Here is a 16,032-nt window from a genome sequence, read left to right on the forward strand (position 1 = left end):
GGGGTGGGTTTTCCTTTGGCTCACTTCTGTGTTCCCTCAGGGATGGCGATAAAATGGCTCCCTCAGTTGAGAAAAAAATTGCGGAACTCGAAATGGGACTTCTGCATCTGCAGCAGAACATTGAAATCCCAGAGATTAGTTTGCCAATTCATCCAATCATTACCAATGTTGCTAAGCAGTGCTATGAGCGTGGAGAAAAGCCGAAGGTTACTGATTTTGGTGATAAAGTTGAAGACCCAACTTTTCTCAACCAGCTGCAGTCTGGAGTTAACCGGTGGATTAGAGAAATCCAAAAGGTAAATTCGAAAAAGAAGCTTAGTGTTCAAGGGATGTTCAGTTTCCCTCTTTAGTTCATTGTTGGATACCTTCCCACTTACATATGGTTAAAGTGAGGATGAAATCTTCAGTGTGTAATATGGAGCATATTTGGAATTGCATGTTCTTAATTTAAAAATAAGAAGCAGTTTCACATTTTACTTTCCTATATTCTTCCATTAACTATTTTATGTGTAGCAATGTGAACACACTCGGGTACATTATTTAGCAGTTTTATTTTTTTAAAGCAGGCATCCCCAAACTTCGGCCCTCCAGATGTTTTGGACTACAATTCCCATCATCCCTGACCACTGTTAGCTAAGGATCATGGGAGTTGTAGGTCAAAACATCTGGAGGGCCGCAGTTTGGGGGGTGCCTGTTTTAAAGTAACCCTTCCATCTACTTTGAGATAATCCATCTGAAGCTGTTGGATGCAAGTAATCCATAGATTAATATTTTGAAGATGGGAGATAATGTCTATATAACCAAATGTTATGCCTTCAGTTGCTCTGACTCCACCATTTGTTGAACAGTAGAAGCATCATTACCCTCTTTACCAATTTTCAAGGTGACCAAACTAGATCGGGACCCTGCGTCAGGCACTGCTTTGCAAGAAATCAGCTTTTGGCTAAACCTGGAACGTGCTCTATACCGTATTCAGGAGAAGCGTGAAAGCCCTGAAGTCCTCTTAACTTTAGATATCTTGAAGCACGGCAAACGCTTTCATGCTACCGTCAGCTTTGATACAGACACAGGTAAGAGCTTATGGAAGCTGTCCAGAAACAGAATTTGGCAGGACTATAGCCATTGTAGCACATTTACATTAACACGAGCCAAGTGATTAAATTCTTTTAAATGTTTGAAAAAGTGAAATCGGCTTTCTCTTGTACCATCTAGGTCTAAAACAGGCATTGGAGACAGTAAATGACTACAATCCGTTGATGAAAGACTTCCCTCTCAATGATTTGCTGTCTGCTACTGAACTGGATAAAATAAGGCAGGCATTGGTTGCAATATTCACCCACCTGAGAAAAATCAGAAATACAAAGTATCCTATTCAACGAGCGCTGCGCCTAGTGGAGGCCATTTCAAGAGACCTGAGTTCTCAGCTACTCAAAGTGTTGGGGACACGGAAATTGATGCATGTTGCCTATGAAGAATTTGAGAAGGCAAGTCTTCATTTAGATCCTTATGGATCCGGGGCGGGGGGGGGCTTGAGCTAAACTTTTGGAAAGAAATACAGCCCCATCCCAGAAGCCACATTGCACTCCTCCTTGCTAGCTGAAGCCTTAGCATTGCAATAGGTAATAAAAGGTAGAGATGTATGGTGACACTACCTTACAATTCTTTTAAAAACAACCTTTGGCCCTATATACCTGAAGGAGTGTCTCCACCATCATCATTCAGCCCAGATACTGAGATCGAGTGCTGAGGGCCTTCTGGCGGTTCCTTCACTGCGAGAAGTGATGTTACTCGGTGGTGACGCATGCCCTGTGGAATGCCCTCCCATCAGATGTCAAGACAATAAGCATTAGACTTTGAGAAGACATCTTAAGGCAGCCCTGTTTAGGGAAGTTTTTAATGTTTGGTGTTTTAGTATGTTTTTAATATTCTGTTGGGAGCCGCCCACAGTCGTTGTGGCAACCCAGTCAGATGGGCGGATGTTGTCAGTCATAATGCCAAAGTCATTGTTTGGTGCAATATAGCTTTTTCTACTCTTTCATAACCGTCCATCCCCCCCCTCCCCCGCAAATAAAGTTTGGAGGCAGATCTATCATCACATCCTTAGTGAACGCATACAATATGCAGAATTTGTGTGATGGAGCATGGTATTCAACTTTCTTTCAGGTCATGGTTGCATGCTTTGAGGTCTTCCAGACCTGGGACGATGAATATGAGAAACTGCAAGTTCTACTGAGAGACATTGTGAAAAGAAAAAGGGAAGAGAATCTAAAGATGGTGTGGCGCATCAATCCTGCTCACAGAAAGCTCCAGGCTCGTCTTGATCAGATGCGGAAGTTTCGACGCCAACATGAACAACTGAGAGCAGTTATCGTGAGAGTGTTAAGACCACAGGTAAGTAAATGGCTGGTGCCTTTTTTAGAGACTTGGGTTGTGATTTGTTAGAATGGAACTAGTCCATTCAAAGTAAGAACTTACTCTTGTCCTGACCTGGACTATTTTCACCTAGAACACTTTCTGCGAAGCAAGCTGCCCCTCATTTGGGAGGAACGGTTTAAATCCATTTCCAAAGGAATTGCTTCAATGCAAGAGAGCTCCCCCTACTGGTTCTTAGGATAAATACTAAAATGAAAAGCTTGATAGTTATTGAATTTTGACTATCAAGAGACACATTAAAAGAGGCCCTGTATATCTGACAGACAAGTGAGCTAGTGAGTGAAATAACCACAGCTGCTGTTTTTTGAACCTTTGTTAGAGGAGGAGGCCATGTTGCTGTGTGTTCTTGGTAGTGTGATTACCACTGCTATTGCTTAACGTTATCTTTTTTTATGCAGGTGACTGCAGTAGCCCAGCAAAATCAGGGAGAGGTACCTGAACCACAGGATATGAAAGTAGCAGAAGTGCTGTTTGACGCTGCTGACGCCAATGCGATTGAAGAAGTAAACCTTGCTTATGAGAACGTTAAAGAAGTCGATGGCTTGGATGTTTCCAAAGAAGGCACAGAGGCCTGGGAAGCCGCAATGAAACGTTACGATGAAAGAATCGATAGAGTTGAGACCCGCATTACTGCTCGCCTAAGAGACCAGCTGGGCACAGCAAAGAATGCCAATGAAATGTTCAGGATCTTCTCCAGGTTCAATGCTCTGTTTGTCAGGCCCCACATCAGAGGTGCCATCCGCGAATACCAAACACAGCTGATTCAGCGTGTGAAAGATGACATAGAGTCGCTTCACGACAAATTCAAAGTGCAGTATCCACAGAGTCAGGCTTGCAAAATGAGTCATGTTAGAGACTTGCCTCCAGTATCAGGGTCTATAATCTGGGCGAAACAGATTGACAGGCAGCTGACAGCCTACATGAAGCGTGTTGAAGATGTCCTTGGGAAGGGTTGGGAGAACCATGTAGAGGGCCAAAAACTGAAGCAGGATGGAGACAGCTTCCGTATGAAGCTCAACACCCAAGAAATATTTGATGATTGGGCCAGGAAGGTTCAGCAGCGTAACCTTGGTGTCTCCGGCCGCATTTTCACCATTGAAAGCACTCGTGTTCGAGGCCGAACAGGGAATGTCCTCAAGCTGAAGGTCAACTTCCTCCCAGAAATAATCACCCTGTCGAAAGAAGTCCGCAACCTTAAGTGGCTAGGGTTCCGGGTTCCTCTCGCAATAGTCAACAAAGCTCACCAAGCAAATCAGCTCTATCCTTTTGCTATTTCTCTGATTGAAAGCGTCCGTACATACGAACGAACCTGTGAAAAGGTGGAAGAACGGAACACCATTTCCCTCTTGGTTGCTGGACTAAAGAAGGAAGTGCAGGCTTTGATCGGGGAAGGAATTGCTCTAGTCTGGGAATCGTACAAACTAGACCCATATGTCCAACGGCTAGCAGAGACAGTCTTCAACTTCCAGGAAAAGGTTAATTTGCTTTGAAGTTTATTATTGGGATTCGGCAGTTTTGCAGTGCATGATTCATTGATAATGTATTGCTTCAATAAAGAAACTTTGAGAAATTGCCATTTAGCTGTTCAGCTTGGTAGCCATAATGCCAACACTCTAAAGCTGGCCTCATGCAACAATGGATTTTGATACAGCCTTTTAATAAAATATTTCAGTCAAACTAGAAGTAAGGCAGTATTGACTATATAAAACAGGTTATAGTATTTTTTGTCAAAACCTTATTAGTACAATATTGCATACCAGACAGGATATCAGTCTAGTTAGCGAAATCAATACTTGAAAATGCAGTTTTTATTTGCATTGTATTCAAATGCAGTGATCCTGAGAGTAAATAACACTGCTAATAAGCATGCACTTTGTTTAAAATCTGAATCTACTGGGAGTAATGATATATTAGACTTACATGTTGGAAAGGCAACTTAGACATTCGCTAATGGGTGGCTTTATAGAGAACAATCATTTTGCATACTGAAACTGAACTTTAAAGACTGTTTTCATTTCTGTCTTTTAGGTGGATGATTTGCTTATCATTGAAGAGAAAATAGACCTGGAAGTCAGATCCTTGGAAACTTGCATGTATGATAACAAAACCTTCTCTGAAATTTTAAACAGAGTTCAAAAAGCTGTGGATGATTTGAATCTTCATTCATATTCCAATTTACCCATCTGGGTTAATAAACTAGATATGGAGGTAAGCTTTGCAAGTGGTTACCAGGACAAGATAGCTCTATTTCTTAGTAAGCTAAATTTTAAAGTTATCTGGTTTGAACACTTGAGAGATTTTGAGCTAAAAGCCTGCTGGAAGTTAACAGTTTCCTAATATATCCCATCATCTTTCACTCACGGGATGCAGAGTCCAACTGCAAGGCTACAAATGTATGTGATACTAAAACAATAGGCTCAGCAGTAATGCCCAGCATTCTTCTGCATTATTGTTGCTGTTAATTAAATTTGTATATACCACCCTTGATCCAAGTATGTCCAGGCAGTTCACAGCCTTGCATGAAAGTAATGTCGTCAGCTGGTGCCTAAAAGGTATAAGAGCCAATGACCGCTGTACAGGCAACTCCCCATTTACGTGCGTTCAAGGAATGCATGACCACCCACACATGCACCACTGCAATCCCAGAAGTGGCAAAAAAGACGGGGGGGAACGGCCCTAAAATCATGAAAATGGTATCCAGCAATCCCACAAGCCTTTGAGGCCTGTGGAGAGTTGGGAGTTTGAGCAAGGAGGTTTGGAGGCAGCAGTTGTGGAATTTGGTGCATTTTTGGTTTTTAAAAGGGTTTCCAGAGGTTTAGAGGGTGTTTGCAGGCTTATTCCCAATATACATGATTTCAGTTAAATGCATGGTGCCTCGGAACATAGCCCCCACATAAATTGGGAGTTGTCTGTATTTCAGAGGAGAGGGAGCTCCATAACGGGTGCCGCCACTGAGAAAGCTCTGCTTTGCAGCACCACATAATGAACTGCTGACAGCTGAGGTACCACAAGGAGTGCCTACTTTCCCACCCACCACATATCTCAGTACATAGGTGGGGCTGTGTGGGAGGAGTCACTTGCAGGTACAAAGGTCCTACGTTGTGTAGTCAGTCACACTGCTTCAGCTAACCTAATTCAACCAAGAAGGACAAGTGTCTAGAGGACATGTCAGAGAGCTCTAAGCACCAGTCCATATCCTCAGGTCTCAAAGGGGCTAATAAGAAAGGATGCTGATAAGAAAAATCTTTCCATGGATGTTTAGTAGCATGTGCTGTCATTGCTAACTTCAGGTCTGCTGCGTTTCTTTCAGTACTTCAGTTTTGTTAATACAATTGCTTCCTAGATCGAGAGAATACTGGGAGTTCGTCTGCAGGCTGGTCTGAGAGCATGGACTCAAGTACTACTTGGTCAAGCTGATGACAAAGCAGAAGTTGATATGGACACAGATGCTCCACAAGTCAGCCATAAGCCAGGTGGAGAGCCAAAGATCAAAGTACGTGGTGTCTTTACTTGACTCCATGGAGTCTTGCAAGCTGGAAGTAATACATGCAAAACCTCAAACTAGAAAAAAATGTGTATTGAAATGCTGCAATATAACTTAAATCTTGTCCTGTGTTTGCACAATTCAGGTAAATCTGATGATGTTGCACAAAATTTGGCATCCAGAGAATCCATAAGAATCCATAATTTTGCTGAATGAAGTTCCCAGCTCTTACGATCACAGAAAGAATGCTTATATTATGAGCATTTATTTAAAGGCTTGGAGTTGCAGGGAACAGGGATGTCTTGAGCTCTTTCATACCAATCATTGGCCAGCCTCCGCCATCCTTTTCCATGGCTGCCTCTTTTTAGTCCTGTTCAATTCCCTGTGTCTTGTGGGGAGTAAATAGTTATTTGGTCTATTGTTACAGGATGTATTGCGTTCATCAACCTTCGCAATAACTGTTACTGAATCAAATGACAAATATATATACTGCTGAAGACACCACGCTTGGAAATAAATAAAATCATTTTTTTAAAAGAATTTCAGAGACAAAGGGTACAGCTCTGTGTCAGGGAGCTTTCATTCTAAAATTTGACAGTTTAAGAGATCATGGAGGAGAGGATATAGGATTGCATATATGTGCTTAGCCTTGACGGTGAAGATTAAGGGTTACGCTAAAGGCTTTACACGAGAGGTGGCTTTTTAGAGACTGAACAGAATACATAACTTCATCTAGTGCAGTTTATATTTGTGCTATAATGCACAGTTTCAAAGATAACTTAATACCACAGTCAGATTTTGGGTTATGCTACCAGACTAATGATAGTTTAATGCATTTTGTTATTACTTCCTCCAGTAAACCAAAACTGAACATGGCTTTATATTCCTGCAGAATGTTGTGCATGAACTGCGGATAACCAACCAGGTAATCTACCTGAATCCACCCATTGAAGACTGCAGATACAAACTGTTCCAAGAACTGTTTGCTTGGAAAATGGTAATACTGTCGCTACCTAGAATCCAAAGTCAGAGATATCAGGTAAGAATAAAGAAATACGACTTTTGAATCCTAATAATCTTGATTTAACCTAAGTCTTTTTTTAAAAGAAGTTATCAAATGTCTGGTTGCTTTTAAATCAAAATGTGGTACATCTGCTGTGTTTTGTTAGGTGGGTGTGCACTATGAATTATCAGAAGAAGAAAAATTCTACCGTAATGCCCTGACACGGATGCCAGATGGCCCTTCGGCACTTGAAGAGTCTTACTCTGGAGTCATGGGGATCGTAACAGAAGTTGAACAGTATGTGAAGGTAAGAGAACATGTTGTGTTTCCTATTCCAGGGTTATTACATAACATTATTCCACGTGACAGTGTCTTGATCAAGAATATGGAGTGATGAGTTATTTAACATTTGCTTAAAGTACGGCGTTTACCATTTCCATTATCAGTTTGTACACCCAAGATATATCTAATATATATATGTAATAGCTTACAAATTCTTAAAATGAAAAATTTAAGTACTGCTTTTGTGTGTGCGCACTCGATCTGTAGGTTTGGCTCCAGTATCAATGTTTATGGGATATGCAAGCTGAGAATATCTACAACCGCCTTGGAGAAGACTTAAATAAGTGGCAAGCACTCTTGGTTCAGATAAGAAAAGCCAGAGGAACCTTTGACAATGCTGAAACCAGGAAGGAATTTGGGCCTGTTATCATCGACTATGGAAAGGTAAACACCCTGAAGGAAAATAGATCTGATAGTAGAGTTATAGAATCATAGAACTGTGGAGTTGGAAGGAAGCCCAAGGATCATCTAGTCCAATCCCCTGCGATGCGGGAATAATGTAGTAGATATCTCCTACATTAATTTTCGTTAAACAGTATCAAAGAACAGACCACAAATAGAAGGGGTGGGGGAATGAGTAACTACAGTATATAAACTTAGTTGGTCTCTAAGATGCTACTGGACAATTTTTAAATTTTTTATTTCTACAGTATATAAGAAACATAAGTTTGCAAATTATAAGATAAGATGGCATAGAGTAAAATTACCACTGTTTTAATTGTATAGGTGCAATCCAAGGTGAACTTGAAGTATGATTCTTGGCATAAGGAAGTGCTCAGCAAATTTGGTCAAATGCTGGGCCAAAACATGACAGAGTTCCATTCTCAAATTTCCAAGGTAAGTTTGCCAAAATTCGTCCCACTGAAAATAGCTAAGCAATTTTTTTTTTGCCAAAGTGCCCCTAACCATAGATAGCAATGCTCGCTTCTCTTCTCTCAATATGGGATGAAAGAGATGGTTCCATGTCAAAGCTTTCTTACTTTGGGACTCTTAGAGAAAACCCATGTGTAATAGTGGGATGTCTGAAGAACTGTGAGTACCTATACTAAGCCTGTATTAAACTAATTGGGTGTGATTGGCACCACCATAGAGGCTTTCCTTGTCTTTTGAACAGGGCATCTAAAACTTACTCCCTTTCCTTTATGAGAGCATTTTTAAATTTTCCCTTTTCCAATTTCTTAGTCACGGCAAGAGTTGGAGCAGCACTCAGTGGACACAGCTAGCACATCCGATGCTGTGACGTTCATCACATATGTGCAGTCACTGAAACGCAAAATCAAACAATTTGAGAAACAAGTTGAGGTAAGCTTTCTACAACACGTTTCTGCAATCAGTTTCAATGGTAAAAAGCTTTGTAATAAAGATAGAATCAGAAGATATGTGATCTAAGCCTGTTCCAAATAAAACATCGCTGTACATATCTCCTGTTCGGAGGATGTGTCAAAATAATATACCCATTTTTTAAATAAAAAAAACCCTACATGGTGATGGGTTTCAGTATAACGGTAGCATCTGAACTTCACACTTTTCGTTGCAATCGTAACTAATTTTTTGCTGCCTATAGCTCTACCGTAATGGCCAGCGCTTGCTTGAGAAGCAGAGGTTCCAATTTCCTTCATCCTGGTTGTACATCGATAACATTGAAGGAGAATGGGGTGCTTTCAATGACATCATGCGTCGAAAGGATTCTGCCATTCAGCAGCAAGTAGCAAACCTGCAGATGAAAATTGTTCAGGAAGATCGAGCTGTGGAGACTCGTACAGTTGACTTACTGACAGACTGGGAGAAAACAAAGCCTGTAACCGTAAGTCGTCTTCGGTGCCCTGGAATTTTGACCCTCAAGTCATCATTCCTTTGACACCTATGATCTCCTTTAGCCAAAACATGCATCTAGTGGTGCACTTAGCACTTAACAGCATGATCACCATACAAATATCCTGCCTTAAGTCAGGCTGAGACCCACCAATTGAAGACCACTGATCTAAATTATGAATTTTTGTAATTGTGCTTAGCTGTCTCATTCACTAACAAACCCCAAGGATACTTGGGACTAACCGACTCAATGCGACCTTGAGAACTGGAATTTGGTGCTTTTATATTCCTTGACATCCCAACTTAATGGGAAGTCTGGAAACGGGGTGCTTGTACCTCTCTTCTGCAAAACTGGGATATGCTATATCCCAAAATAGCTTAAGGTAGTCGCACACTATCTATAAAAGTGAAATTTGGTACACGTAGTCAAAAGTGCCACCTTACCATAGCTGCCAAGTACCCCGTTTTCCCTGGGAAACCCCCGTTTTTACTTACCTTTTCTCGGCGGTCCCCCGTATCACTTCGTCTCCCGTTTTTCTCTGTTATATTCTCCTGCCGACGGCCATTTTTTTTCTGATTTGCCCTTCTATGGGCACCATAAATGGCTGCCGCTGGCTTCAAAAGTCGCGTCTATGCATGTCTGGAAGTGCGTAGACACGACTTCCAGTGTCGGCGGTGGCCATCTTTGGTGCCCATAGATGGGCAGAACGACACCGGAAGTTGCGTCTACACACTTCCGGACATGCGTAGACTTTCAAGGCCGGCGGTGGCCATTTTTGGTGCCCATAGAAGGACAAAGCGACACCAGAAGTTGCGTCAACGCAACTTCTGGTGTCACGCGGCTGCTGGTCCTGGACTCTGCAGTTCGGGACTTGGAAGGTAAGCACCTTACATAACAGTGAACTCCAATATGCCTCATCTGATAATAGTATTTCACTTCTTTCTTCAGGGCAACCTGCGCCCAGAGGAAGCTCTCCAGGCCCTTACCATCTACGAAGGAAAGTTTGGGAGGTTGAAGGATGACCGTGAGAAATGTGCAAAGGCCAAGGAAGCTCTAGAACTTACAGATACAGGACTTCTCAGTGGTAGCGAAGAACGTGTTCAGGTATGAAAATCTAGTAGCCGGGTACAGTATATAAATTTCAGCAGCTGTATTCCGTAGAAAGACCTTTCCAGCTACGCTGATCGAAACCTACTAGAATTATTTGTCATATCCTGCTTCCCCCCCCCCCTTTAAATTACTGCTGTTTCGAAACCATCTCTTGTCTTGTAGGTTGCTTTAGAAGAGCTCCAAGACCTTAAAGGAGTCTGGTCTGAACTTTCCAAGGTCTGGGAACAGATTGATCAAATGAAGGAGCAACCTTGGGTTTCAGTACAGCCTCGCAAGGTACTTCAGCTGTGTATGTGTAAAGAACTTGAGGACCATAGCAAGAGAAATTGCAAATCTATCCTCTTTGAACTGTGTAAAACAGAAGCTAAAAATGTTCTGCCGTATAGTCAGCTTTGACATGGTTTGGCATATATTTGATAGCACTGATTAAACCTAAGGGCCCAGGGACTTCCATTCTGTCCCAGAGCATCTTGACCATCTCTGCACATCTCTGAACCAACTTGGGTGTAGGAAGCTAACCTGTCAGTAAGGCAAAGGGACTAACCTACCAATGGCTACCACTGCAGGCTTCAACATCGGCTTCTTTACCTTTCTCTTTATTTAAATTAGCAGTGCAGCTTGTTGGCATTTGTAATCAAGGGGGAAGAATTTGGGATGCAGAGAAGGACGGTGAGGATGTCGGATGACAGGGGGATTTAGGTTTGAAAGATGGGTGGGGGCATCTGCTATGACATTTGGAAAACTTTGGAGGACTGTGGGGAAGTTGCAGAGGGATGCTCAGCAAAGGAGAAGCTGAAATTATGTTGCAAACCACCCTGACATCTATTGATAAAGGGTGGTATACAAATTTGATAAAAATTGGGGGGCATGGTGGTACTGGTATGGAATTTGGGCAGGCAAGATGCATGAAAGTAGCACATTGGGACCAGGTGGCAAAGGATATTTTAGAAGAACACGTAGAATGAGTTTGTGAGGCTAGTCTTTTTTAGGGAGTCTTTGAGTGACTTGATAAAGAGCAACTTATGCAGATGGGCTCTTATCAAAAAGGAGAACAAGATAATAACTTGGTCAGTGTTCCTGGCAAACAGGACTAATTGGGTGAGCCATCTGTTAATAAAGGTGACAAATGAGTATAATGCTCAGCAATTTGCGCAGTCTGTTAACTTGTTAAAAGTTGCTCCCCATGTTCCTTACAGCTTCGACAAAGTCTAGATGGCTTACTCAACCAGCTGAAAAATTTCCCTGCTCGCTTACGGCAATATGCATCCTATGAGTACGTGCAGAGGCTCCTGAAAGGTTACATGAAGGTAAGCTTGCTTATGAAAGACCTCTGGATAGAACATCGTGCTGATGCCTAACAAGACAAGGTTACACCTTTCCTTCATTTCCACCCCCCGCAGATAAACATGTTGGTGATAGAGTTGAAGTCAGAGGCTCTTAAAGATCGCCATTGGAAGCAACTGATGAAGAGGCTGCATGTGAATTGGGTGGTTTCCGAACTAACCCTGGGGCAGATTTGGGATGTTGATTTGCAGAAAAATGAACTGATTGTGAAAGATGTGCTACTTGTAGCACAGGGAGAGATGGCACTGGAAGAATTCTTGAAGCAGGTACCTATTGGCTTTTAATAAATACTTTTGCTCGTTCAAAAACTTTAAATCTGTATTTCCAGCGAAGTTCCCTTAACTCAAACAAAACTATTGTCACTGAAAGAAGAAGTCCTGATGCAATGGTTGCTACTTATTTGTGACTCTGCATACTGAGAGAGTAAAGGGAAAGTGGCAGGAAGACTTGCTGGAAAAGGCTAAGAGGTTTCCTTCAAGGAACACAGCCTTCTGTACTCAGGAGTGCAGGGGAGTCTTCCTGAAGAAGAAGGAGCAACTTGCTTTCAATATTCTGTTCTTCCCAAGGAAGTCCAACTTTTTAGAGGACAGTTGGTTAAACCTACATCAGGCTGCAGGGTGTATTTCAAAAAGTTTTGTTCTTGGCAGCTGCTGTTGATTTTAATCATCTATTGAATATTTTTGATCGTTAGTGTTAACATTTTATATTTTTTGTAAACTGCTTGTCTCTATCAAGCAGTATATACATTTTATTAAATAAAGAAACAGCTAATTACTGTAGAATGAAATAATGATAGAATCAAAAGTGGAACCATTTGAACATCTGGCCACAGGTCTTGCTTCCTGACAATCACTTGTTGCATGAAGATGTTCTCTGGCTCTTCTTCGTTTGTTGGGCTATTTTTAAAGAAAAGCAGCCTGGGCCTGCCTGATTTTTTTACCTTTAATCCTAAACATCACTGTACATTGTTTTCTGTAAAGATAAGAGAAATGTGGAACACCTACGAGCTGGATTTGGTTAACTACCAGAACAAATGTCGTTTGATTCGTGGTTGGGATGACCTTTTCAACAGAGTAAAAGAGCACATCAACAGTGTTTCTGCAATGAAGCTATCGCCATACTACAAGGTAGAACCCAAAATGTATCTTTTGCTCTTTTCTGTCTCTTTAATGTACTGTATTCAGGAATGTTAATGCATATGCTTCAGTTTGCACCCTTTTGTATAGTTATGACTAACTAGCAAGCACAGCTTAAATATAGATGCATTGTGCTTTATTTGCAATAAATGTGTAACTCAGTTACATAAATGGAAGCCATTTATTGATCTGCAGGTGTTTGAAGAAGATGCCCTAAGCTGGGAAGACAAACTGAATCGTATCATGGCACTTTTTGATGTCTGGATAGATGTCCAGAGGCGCTGGGTTTACCTGGAAGGCATCTTCACTGGGAGCGCTGATATCAAGCACCTGTTGCCTGTTGAAACACAGAGATTCCAAAGGTAATGTTTTGTTCTCGAGGATAAATGTGAATGCAGGAATCTCTGTGACTTCTTATCTCACCCAGGAGGCTTTCATGTATAAGTGTGTCCCTCCTTTGGGACATTGATGGGTGGTGGTTCTGTTTTGTTTCAATGCTCTCTCTCCTTGACTTCACAGCATCAGTACAGAGTTTCTGGCCCTCATGAAAAAGGTGTCCAAATCTCCCCTGGTCATGGATGTTCTGAATATTCAGGGTGTACAGAGATCACTGGAAAGATTAGCAGACTTGCTTGGGAAGATCCAGAAAGCTCTGGGAGAGTACCTGGAGAGAGAGAGAGCTTCTTTCCCTCGGTAAAGAATTGATATTTCACTGCATTAGTTTTGTTCTATAAGCAAACTTTGGCATTAATACGTTGTCCCCCCAGGTTTTATGTTACCTTATCATCCCCATGTTCTAATTTTGTGTTTGACCAAAATATTATACCACCTGTGCAAATTTTGGCTTGGAAGTAATTTAGATTGGGAACAAGCTTTTAAAAGAGAGTGAATGTTGACATTAAGATATATGCCTTCAGTGAAGAGCTATACTTTATTAAATTTCTATACCACCCTTCATCTGAAGATCAGAGGGCAGTTTACGATGTCAAAACACAAAAATACATACCATAATAAGTAACAAAAACAATACCCCCCAGTATTATTATTTCTTAAATAATAATCTGAAGATCACAAGGCAGTTTACGATGTCAAAACACAAAAATACATACCATAATAAGTAACAAAAACAATACCCCCCCCAGTATTATTTTTTATTAAATTTCATTTGGGAGCCTTGGATTGAGACGTTTTGTGACTTGACACAATACTATATAGTAACTGGATTCAGTAATTTGCGGCCTGGGCTTCCCATGTTGTCTTAGACCAAAACTAATTACCTACCTACTAACGGCAAATGTGAATATGTAAATACAATAAACAATGCTGTTGGCTTTATTATTTTATGTTTGAATGACTTCAACGTGGCTTATAAAAATCAGTAGTAAGATGGGGCCCTGGTCTTAGGCCTACAACCTAAATATGTGACCCCCAAAAAATACTGGGGGGGGGCAGGAAAAAAGTAAACTCAGGCACTAGTTCTCCACAGTCAGAGGCAGTAATGCTTCAGAATGCCCGTTGCTGGAAACCACATGAGGGAAGAGTGCTCTTGTGCTCAGGCTCTGCTTGAGGGTTTCCCATAGGCAACTGGGTGGCCACTGAGAGCAGGATCCTGGACTAGGTGGACCATTGGCCTGATCCAGCAGGTTCCTCTTCTGTTAGTCAACAAAGGTGTTTGAATGATCAACTGGAATGGAAAGAGTTGAATGGGTTGGAGGAGCAAAAGGTTGCCGAGTTGGTGAAGTGGCCTCTTCACCCTTCCTCTGCTGCATCCCGGTGGAGTGGGAGCTCCCAGGTAACAGTTGTGGGAGGGAGAATCCTGATAGAGCTGGCTTCTCAGCGTAGCTGATGGCTACCTTGTTTCCCTTCACTCCCTCTACTGCAGCCAAATGGAACAGCTCCCGTCCGCTGACAAATGTAGTCTTCTGTTGCTTCACTTGACAGTCCACATAGAAAAATCCTGGATTTATTGAGGGTACTAGATGCTTGTCACTTTGCATTTCGCTGTATCCCTTTTTGTCCATTAAAATGTCAAGCGCTATTTTTTATAGGTTCTACTTTGTTGGTGATGAAGACTTGCTCGAAATCATAGGGAACAGCAAGAACGTAGCTAAACTGCAGAAGCACTTCAAGAAGATGTTTGCTGGAGTGGCGAGCATCATCCTTAACGAGGACAGCTCCATTGTTCTGGGAATATCTTCACGCGAGGGAGAGGAGGTACAGTGAAGGGATACCTCACTCTTTAAAACGGGTGGGGAACCTCTGAACAATCAGGCCATCAGGAGCAAGCTACGCCCACCTGCCCTACACCTGACAACAGGTGAAGGGCATGTAAAGGCAGGGCGTGGCAGGATCCACCAATTGGCTTACCAAGACCCCAAGCATTAGCTGGTTGTCAAGCACTTGGGAAGTGCTGTTCAAGGGGCTCTGCAACTTCATTTGGAAAGGGGGAAAAAGCCTCTGTTCTTACAAGTATATATTTTCTCCAAAGGTCAGCAGGTTTGGAGTTACTGCATATTAGCTGATAGGTGGTAACTCCAAACCCTTTGAATCAGCTGTGTGTTCAAGTTTTCCGTAGGGGGCTTGGTCACACAGCCAATCGCTGCAGAAAGAAGGTTTAAAACGAGTTACTTCTTGTTAGCTGAATTCCAAGTCTCTCTGGTGCTTCAAAGCACCACACAGGGCTATTTGCAAGCTCTGCACATCACTGTGAAGTCCTCACATGTTGCAGATCTTCTATCTCCCTGCGATGAATTTGACAAATGTGCAGACTGTTAAATCTGGCCCACCAACTAGAAAGATTCCCCATCCTAGCTTTTATGAAAAGAAAAACACACTTAGGCAAACTTGGTTTTTTTTCCTTCAGGTGCTGTTCAAAACTCCTGTTTCAATCACGGAGCATCCCAAGATCAACGAGTGGCTCACACTTGTTGAGAAAGAAATGAGAGTCACACTTGCCAAACTGCTTGCCGAGTCTGTCACAGAAGTCGAAATCTTTGGCAAAGCAACCTCTATTGATCCAGCTACCTACATCTCCTGGATTGACAAATACCAGGTATAGGTTTGTTCTCTTCAGCCTTCAGAAAATACATTGTGCTTTTTGGGGAGGGAAAGGGAAACATCTGGCAAAAGCCAATGTCTATTTTTGTTTAATGCTCTAGGCCCAGCTTGTTGTCCTGTCAGCCCAGATTGCCTGGTCAGAAAACGTGGAGTCTGCTTTGAGTGGCATGGGCGGTGGCGGTGACAGCAGTCCTCTGCAGTCTGTGCTGACCAATGTTGAGGTCACCCTGAATGTGCTTGCAGACTCTGTGTTGATGGAGCAGCCACCTCTCCGCAGAAGAAAGTTGGAACACCTGGTAAGCCCACAGCC

At 42.2% G+C, this 16,032-nt stretch overlaps 1 protein-coding gene across 2 annotated transcripts in view; it reads left to right on the forward strand.

Annotated features, from left to right (window-relative positions):
- DYNC1H1 (dynein cytoplasmic 1 heavy chain 1) overlaps nt 1–16,032 on the forward strand; it is a 65,252-nt gene that overhangs the window by 10,702 nt on the left and 38,518 nt on the right. For both annotated transcript variants that reach the window (XM_060271767.2, XM_060271770.2), the window contains exons 4-26: nt 41–296; nt 884–1,070; nt 1,213–1,484; nt 2,164–2,391; nt 2,832–3,908; nt 4,462–4,641; nt 5,777–5,926; nt 6,810–6,956; nt 7,087–7,227; nt 7,470–7,646; nt 7,989–8,099; nt 8,445–8,564; nt 8,827–9,066; nt 10,024–10,179; nt 10,348–10,461; nt 11,382–11,492; nt 11,586–11,795; nt 12,510–12,656; nt 12,861–13,027; nt 13,185–13,358; nt 14,714–14,879; nt 15,529–15,717; nt 15,824–16,018. In XM_060271767.2, coding sequence (XP_060127750.1) covers nt 41–296; nt 884–1,070; nt 1,213–1,484; nt 2,164–2,391; nt 2,832–3,908; nt 4,462–4,641; nt 5,777–5,926; nt 6,810–6,956; nt 7,087–7,227; nt 7,470–7,646; nt 7,989–8,099; nt 8,445–8,564; nt 8,827–9,066; nt 10,024–10,179; nt 10,348–10,461; nt 11,382–11,492; nt 11,586–11,795; nt 12,510–12,656; nt 12,861–13,027; nt 13,185–13,358; nt 14,714–14,879; nt 15,529–15,717; nt 15,824–16,018 — 4,915 coding nt within the window. The remainder of the gene's footprint in view (nt 1–40; nt 297–883; nt 1,071–1,212; nt 1,485–2,163; nt 2,392–2,831; nt 3,909–4,461; nt 4,642–5,776; nt 5,927–6,809; nt 6,957–7,086; nt 7,228–7,469; nt 7,647–7,988; nt 8,100–8,444; nt 8,565–8,826; nt 9,067–10,023; nt 10,180–10,347; nt 10,462–11,381; nt 11,493–11,585; nt 11,796–12,509; nt 12,657–12,860; nt 13,028–13,184; nt 13,359–14,713; nt 14,880–15,528; nt 15,718–15,823; nt 16,019–16,032) is intronic.

Source organism: Zootoca vivipara, chromosome 1 (assembly GCF_965207765.1).
Source record: "Zootoca vivipara chromosome 1, rZooViv2.hap1.1, whole genome shotgun sequence".
Classification (NCBI taxonomy): Eukaryota; Metazoa; Chordata; class Lepidosauria; order Squamata; family Lacertidae; genus Zootoca; species Zootoca vivipara.